The sequence below is a fragment of the Pteropus vampyrus genome, unplaced genomic scaffold, assembly GCF_000151845.1.
Source record: "Pteropus vampyrus isolate Shadow unplaced genomic scaffold, Pvam_2.0 Scaffold352, whole genome shotgun sequence".
Lineage (NCBI taxonomy): Eukaryota > Metazoa > Chordata > Mammalia > Chiroptera > Pteropodidae > Pteropus > Pteropus vampyrus.
The window spans coordinates 632,489-640,370 of NW_011889133.1; the positions used below are offsets into that span (position 1 = coordinate 632,489).

The window sequence follows — 7,882 nt, forward strand, 5'->3', positions numbered from 1 at the left end:
GTGCTGCCTCTTGTGTCTTCATTGCTCACTTTGGAGGACTCCCCGGGGTTGGAAAGCCCTGGAAGCGCTCACTCCCCGGGGGGCCACGCCCATCTGGGGGCGGAGCACCGACCAGGTGTCGCTCCCAGGATGCTTCTCAGTCCTGGGGTGTGTGTGTGTGTGTGTGTGTGTGTGTGTGTGTGTGTGTGTGTGTTGCCCCTCCCCCTTGGGGGTAAACCTCATTTGGTGGGGCGTGGACACCTGGCCCCCTTGCTTCGTTTGGATTCAGTACTGGGGTGTGGGATGGGGTGGGTGTGGGGCCTCTTTCCAAAACGGAGGTGATGTCACTGATTGAAGAATCGGAGCGGAGGGGTGTTAAAAACAAAATCCAACTGAGTCAACTTAAAGGTCAAATTGGCTTTTTCAACAATGCCTGAATCAGGCAATGTCCTTTCCAGCAAACACGGAGGAGCTGTAGAAATGGAGGCTTTTACAGGCAGAGTGGGGCGGGAAAAAAGTTTCAAGCAAAAGTGGGTTGTTTCAGGTGAGGTCACCTGCCTTTGGTGGATGGAAGGGGTCTATCCAGAGGATTACCTGTTAGCAGGTAACTACAGATTGACTGGTTAAATGGGATATTCCTGGGAGAGGCCAAAACTACAATGAGGCGAGGTGTTAAGGCTTGGTTTGGGTGGGCTTAGCACAAGCGACTCCATTTGGGGCCTTTGTTTCTTTTCTTTAACAGTAACGAGGTCCCACCCGGGGTCACCGCACACGGGAGGGCAGAGAGTCTCGTCTGGGCACAGCCTGCTCCTCTAAGCCCTGTGTGCTTTTGGCCTCTGGTACTGGCCTTTATTTTCCATTCTTCCAGCCACCTGCGGTTGAGTTCAAAGACCTCAACTTCTTCTGAGTTGTGTCCCTCACTCCATTCCCAGGAAGGTGGCTGTCCCTTCCCAATCCTTCTCCATCTCCCCAAACCCCAGCCTGTCTACCTCCCTGGGTGGGGCTACCTTCTCAAGAGGGAGCGACCTCTCACAAGGACAGCCTCGGGGGCCCAAGCCAGAGCATCTGGGAGCAGTGAGGCTCCCATCCCAGTTCCACAGCCCCCAGCCTCTGCTTCTCTCCTTCACTCCACTTTCTCAGACCCTGGGGACACTGGAAGAGAACACTGTTGCTACTGTGTTCCAGGTGGGGTGCTGAGGTCCAGGAAGGATCTGGAGATCTGAAGTCTCAGGAAGCTCTACCGGAGACTGGGTATTCAGAGGACAGAGAGCCCTGAGTTGTAGGAGACAGATAGATATACTTCTTGGGGTGCAGTTCCACATAGGGCACGGGGAGAATGTACAAGTATTTCCGTGGGTGCACATGTGCATGTGTGTATATGTATCATGATGTGTATACGAGTCAGTCTGTTCACACATGTATATCTGCATATATGTGACTCTGCATATGTAAATGTGCACAAATCTGTGTGTCAGTGTATTTGTGTGTTGTTTGAGTGTGTGTACATTATATGTATCTCTGAGTATTTATGGATGGGTCTGTATGTCTGTACACCTGTGAATGTGTATGTTGTGTAGCTTTGCCTCTTTATACACCTGAATCTCTACCTTCATGCGTGTGTGTGAACCTGTGTGTCTTTGGCTAGTATGTTTGGGAGTGTGTATACATACCAGTATGTATCTGAGAACATCTGTGTACATGTCTACATTCGCGTGTGTACATGTGTGTGTATCTGTATAGGCATCTGATGGGATGTAGAGTTTCAGGAACAAAAAAAAGGACCAGATGTGCTTTGTTTCTAAAGGTACCAGAGCACCCCAGGGGAAGTGGGTGGGGAGGCAGCAGCAGGGTTGGGTCTCTTGAACATAAGCAGTCCTCGGTCAACAGGGTAATGGCCGTGGCCTTGCTCGGAGCCGCACCAATGCTGGACCCCAGGGGTTGCGTCTAGGTGAAGAGGGGTCTGTCCATCTGCCTTGGATGGAGATTGGGTCAGTAAGTTCCTAATCACAGCATGTCAGTCTTCCCAAGAGCATGGAAGAGGAGCTGCCTGGGGGTTGCCCCCCAAATCCTTGCATTGGGTACTGCCACAGCTAATTCTTGGTGGCCTCCTTCTAAAACAACAGTGGGACCTGGCTGTGGGGGGTGCGAAGCATAAGCAGTAAGGGAAGCTCTGCATAGGTTGCTCTGGGACTGGTATTTTGGCTGAATGACAAGCCCCCTTTTATCAGCCTCCACTTATCACCTTGATGGGAAACGGGCTCTATCCAAGCCCAGTAGCCTAATATCCTGCCAGCCAAGACCAGAGGTAGAGAGAGTGAGGGAAGAGGAGCGGGACTCAGACCCCTTCATCTGAAGCTAGCTTGAGGCAGGCCAGGGCAGGTCAGGTGTCCGTCCCTCAAACATCCAGTCCTGCCTGTTATTGGGTCTCAACTTCAACCATTATATAGTCATTCCTTCGGCTATTTCAGGCCTTTTAGTCTTAGCGCTTGATTAACAAGCAAATACTCAAGAGGAGAAACTCCAGAGTGTGTTATCTATTAATACCTCTGAGAGATTGATTGGTAACTTGCCGAGAACAAGATTTTGTGAGAAGGAACACAGAGGGAAGGCTGCGTGGAGCTGTAGGTGGGCATGGGTGAAGGGCTGTGGAGCAGAACAGCCATCAAAAAGGAGATACCGAAGCAGAGAGCACCATGTTTACCGCTTTCTCTTCCTGGGGATCCAGGAAGACTCTATTTCCTGGTATTCCTTGAAGTTAGGCTCTGCAGCACGTTACTGAGTCTGGCCTTTGGCAGGTGGTTGGGAGCGAGGTAAGCCATTTTCAGGCCTGGCCTTTAATAACCCTTATGATCCTCCTGCTCTCACAGTGATCTGAGAGTCCACATGCCTCTGACGGCATATCTACCAGAGGGAAGGGGCCATCCGCTCTGCTTCATCATGTTAAACCTTGACATTTTGCAGTTTACTTGTTACTCCAGCAAAACCTGGTTTTAGCCTAACTAACACGTAGAGAAAAGAAGGTGCCAACAAATTTTCAAATTTTTTTTTCCAGACAGATGGAGCATGGAAGTCAGGTCCCAAACTCCCGAGACATAAAGCTCTGGTTTCAAGTGCCAGTTTTACCATTTCAGTTTCTTAAACGTGCTCAGCCTCAGTTCCTTCTTGAGATGAGGGTTGAATTAGACAATGCCTGCGCGGCATTCAGCCCATTGCTTGGACATGGCGCATCATCACTGAATGTTAGCTTTTACGCTGAGTAATTAAAGAAGCGACAGTGTTCAGAATGAGCAGGGGTTCCAGTTCCAATTTCCATGTATTATAAGATTTTTTTTTTTCTATCAAATAGGATTAATAACAGACCAAAGCAACCACACCAGGCTTGGTGTGTGATTATGTTGGTGGCAGTGCTGAGCACACCGAGAGACAGCAGAGACAAGTTAGCCGTTGTCATTACTGCTGATATAACCCTACGTCCGGCACACAGAGGCTGTGACTTAGTTCAGCCGTGGGGAGGACGAGTTCACACTCACGAGTCAGGTTCACACTCACGAGTTCACACACTTGCTGGCAGGCTTAAGAGCTACTGATGGACCTGCAAGAGGACCACCCTAGTCAGGACGAAAGGGACTGGGGAGGGGCCCCTCCCTCCAGGACACAGCTGCCTGGATCTCCTCCTCAGAGACTATTCCTGTGACCTCAGCCTCTCAGCCCAGCCTCCTGAAGGCTGGATTCACGGGGTGGGGGGTGGGGTTGGGGGCGGATGTCTGTGGGCCTTGGGGGTGCGGGGGGGGGGGGCGAGGAGAATGCAGTGCTGCTTTCACTGAAGTCTCTGCTGGTCAGGTCTCCAGACACTGCCCGATTCCCTCCCGAGACCACCCCTCAGGAGGCGTTATCCCAGTTCTGAGGATGCAGCTGGGGGTGAGGCAGAGTGGAGGAGGGAGGATGGGCCTTGTATGGGGGACTCTTACTCCTTCTCCCCTGGGATAGGGTTGTCAGTGGGGTTGGGTCTTTGCAAGTGCCCACTGCTTGATCCTTTCAAACCACGCCCAAAGCAGCCCCCACCCCATCTCCCTGCACCTTCTGTAGAGGGGCCAGCCCTCTACCTACAGCTAAGCCCATTTCTGCTAAGACCTCACGGTCAAGCCCACGCTCCAGCTTTTCCGGAGGCGGATTTACCGTGGAGCTAGTGAAACATCCTTCATGACTGCTCGCTCACATAAGCCCCTCTTTATATTAATTTGTATTATTATTTTTTTTAAAGATGCCCCAAGTTGTATGTGCTTCAGGCTTCATAAAACCTACATCTGCTTCTGAGCTCTGCCCTGTTGAGATTTCTGGGCCTCTCACTGGAGGTCAGCCCAGGAAGGGGACGGGGGAAGTGGAGGCAGGGCGGGACCCGATGCCCTCTCAATGGCCCGTCCAGCTTCCCATCTTGGCCGCCTTCCCTGGGTGCCCAGGACACCTGGGATCTCTTTGGGCCACTAACTCTGTGACACGGGTCTTTTTCTGACCTCAGTTTGCTCATCTGTAAATAGGAGAGTCAGACAAGATGGTTTCTTGTCTCTAACATTAGAAGACCCTTTCGTCTCTAACATTAGAAGGCTGACCCACTTCTTAGGACCCCGAGGAACGGGCCTGGCTGACCAGCTGCTCACAGGGTCTCACTGAAGCCTTTTCACCAGTGTTTTAAGAGAGGACTGCTGTACCCCTAGAAAAGGGCCCCAGGTCCGGAATCATGTCCCGCCTGGGGTGGCCCAATCTGGCTCCCGTGTGGGTAGGTGTGGGGTCCCCAAAACAGAACGAGGATGGCCTCTTCCCTGGTCTGGGGACAGAGCTGTGGGGTAAGGAAAATTCCTTCTGATTTGGGGACCCGAGCCAGAGAAAGAGACCCCATACCACCGTCTCACTGGTCTCCCCTAAGATGGGAACTGAGTTCCTGGGGACAGCATGGGGCTTATACTTTATGAAGCAGAACCCAGTGATGGGCAGGGTGGAGGCTGGAGGCTGGAGGAACAGGGGCTGACGCCCTGGGGAGTTCATCCTTCTTTTGTGGGGTGTGGGCAAAGGAGTTAGTCAGACCTGGGTTCCAATCTCAGCTCTCTCACTTCCTGGCTCTGTGGCTTTGGGCAAATGACTGTCTCTCTGAGCTTCAGTTTATCTTCAAAACAGGGAACCTAATATCTACCTCATAGGATTATTCTAAGGATTACATGAGATAATATGTGTGAAGTGCCTCACTCTTGGCGGGCCCTCGTGGCCACTCGTTATTATTATTATGATCTCTACTCTTTGAAAGGGGGGAGGACTGCTCAGTGCTACTGCCTTGGGGGTCCCGGGAAGCAGACGGGGGTGACGTAAGGAGTGAAGGTAGGATCGAGGTCTCAGCAGGGGGCACTACCTACCTGCCAGAGTACTGGGTGAGCAGCAGAAATGAGAGCCCCTCCCGCTTCCCATCCCCCCTCGCCCAGGTGGGGTCCCCTGTTGGGGGGCCTGGTGTCGAAGGGTGAGCATGGGGCCCTGGCTGAGGCCCTAGTGGCCAATGGAGTAGGCCCCCGAATCTGTGGACTGCTTCTCCTCTGTGGTCTGGTCACTGGGGTACACTGGGTTGGCCGAGGCAGCGACCTTCAGCGTGGTCTCATTCACCTGCAGGTGGAAGGCTGCATTATCGAGCTCTGACTATGGGCAAGGGCCCCATGGGACAGACCTCGCCCGCCGCCCAGGCATTAGGGGAGTTACGGCAAGTCTGTGTGATCCTGAGACCCCATCCACATACCTCAAGGGAAAACAGAAACCTGAGCCAATCCGTAGCAGGTTTATCCCACCCAGGAAATGGAGAGGGGACGATGAGTGGATGGGGATGTTGACAGTGACAACCCGCGGAGCCCCCCGTGATCGTCACAGAGCCTACTCTTGGCCCAGCCACCTCTTGTCTGCACCCCCAAATTTGTACTGAGGTCCAAGAAGTTCCCTTTGGAAGGTGAGCCACTGAGGGTCACAGTGGCAGTGGCCCTTCCTGCCCTGTGCTGCCACCTCTCACAAGACCCCGCTCACCTCCTCGAACTTCTTGGCTTTGTACTGGTCAGCCCCCTTGAGGAAGTTAAGCAGGATGATGTCACATAAGACAGTGCCCTGGAAGAGGAGAGGCAGGCACGCCCTGAGCTGCTCGAGCAATGGGCAGGTTGGTGCTCAGGCAGACAGCAGGTGGGGGCTGGCGCGAGTCCTCCAGAGACACGTGACCTTTCCTCTTAGAAGAATATCCAGGGGCCCCGTGGAATGACCCCCCTCCTCAGCTCCCGGGGTGACCCCAGAGCAAAATGCAGGGAGAAGACTTGGTGGGTGAAGCAGAGGGGCTGATGGGTCTAAGTTCCTGGGGGTGGGGCTCTGTCTCCGTCAAGGTGCCTGGAGCCTCCTCCCACACCTTCATGGGGAGGGACGGGAACTTTGTGCCAGGCGGAGCCTCCTGCATGGGAGCAGGCCGCTGCTGGAGGGAATGAGCTCTCCAGGACTAGAAGTATTCAAGCAAGGGCTGAGCCTACAGGGAAGTGGTGGGGGAGACTGCAGCACCTGGCTAGAGGTTGGACTGTTCATTCTAGGCAGAAGCGGGGTTACCTGGGTCGGTGCCCTGCCCACCCCTGCCAGTGGGGGCCCTTCCCTGACTGGCCTCCGGTCAGAGCCTGGAGGGGCTGAACTCACCACTCCCACGGAGGTGAAGGCTGCCACAGAGCTGATGATGGTGGGAATGATGTTGAACTTGCCAGCCTGTATGAACAAAGACCGAGGTGAGTGGGCGGGGGTCCAGCAGGGCGAGAGTGAGGGCAGGGGCTGAACTTGGACTCCCAGCCAGAGAGACAGTGGAGCTGGAAGGGTTCTTGGTGAAGCAGCAGGCCCCGCCCCTTCACAGCACAGGTGAGGAGCCTGGACGTGTGGCCAGCCGAGGGCCTCTTCAGGGCCAGGGACTGGTGTGGGTTTCCTCCCCTATCCACCCGTCTGCCGGGTGCAAGGACTCACATTCCCGTACACCAGGACGTCAAAGCGGATGCCAAAGGCCTTCAGGAGCGTGCGGTACTCACTGCCGTTCTCCGTCTTGTAGTACTTGGCAAACCTGGGGGCCAGAGGCAAAGGGGGGTCCCAGCGTGGGCTCCTGCATGAGCCTGCAGGGTCCCCTCTGGAGCGTACGACCGTCACTTCCCGAGCAACCCTGACCGATGGCTTGGCGGGACACCTGGCACGGTCCTTCCTGTGCGGTTACCCACCCCCTTGCGCAGGCGTCATCTTGGGGGCTCGTTCAAGGCAGAGTGTCAGGCTCCACTCTGAACCCACGGAATCAGCATCCTCGTGGGTGGGGCCGGGACTCTGCCTTTCGCATAACTTCCCTTGATGGTTCCGATGTGTGTGAAAGTTAGAGCCAGGCTGGGGGGGTGCGGATGGGGAACTGCGTGCTTCTTCAGTTCTGTTTGCTCGGGTATCCTGGGGGGGCTCACAGCAGGTGCTTTCCTGTCCGCAGGCCTCTTGGCCTGCTCGCTGGGGTTCACAGCCTGGCTCTGCCACTGACCAGCTGTGCAACCTTGGGCCGGTCACTTAACTTCTCTGAGACTCGACTTTCTCATTTGTGAGTGGGAGTGACACGGAATTCCTACTTCCCGGCGTTGCCGTGAGGACGGGATGAACCCTTATGCAACGGGGGTTTGGGACGGGGCCTGGAACACAGGAAGCTCCGCGAAATGAGCGCCGACGTTTGCCTGTCCATATTGCTGAAGAAATAAATTTATTTCTACGGAAGTCTAAAAAGCGCTTTCAGACACCTCATCTCACTTCCCCTTCGAGACAAACCTGTGGGACAGGGGTGTGACTGCTCTAGTTTTCAAATGTGCTCCAGGGGGCTAAGTGACTTGTCCAGGGTTAC

At 54.5% G+C, this 7,882-nt stretch overlaps 1 protein-coding gene across 1 annotated transcript in view; it reads right to left on the reverse strand.

Annotated features, from left to right (window-relative positions):
- Positions 1-5,508: 5,508 nt before the first annotated feature.
- The window catches only part of P2RX3 (purinergic receptor P2X 3), a 28,544-nt gene continuing 26,170 nt past the window's right edge, over positions 5,509-7,882 (reverse strand). Inside the window, exons 6-9 of the mRNA XM_011379061.2 lie at positions 6,988-7,081; positions 6,673-6,738; positions 6,031-6,108; positions 5,509-5,622 (exon numbers count right to left, since the gene is read on the reverse strand). Of these exons, the coding sequence (XP_011377363.1) occupies positions 5,509-5,622; positions 6,031-6,108; positions 6,673-6,738; positions 6,988-7,081 (352 nt within the window). The remainder of the gene's footprint in view (positions 5,623-6,030; positions 6,109-6,672; positions 6,739-6,987; positions 7,082-7,882) is intronic.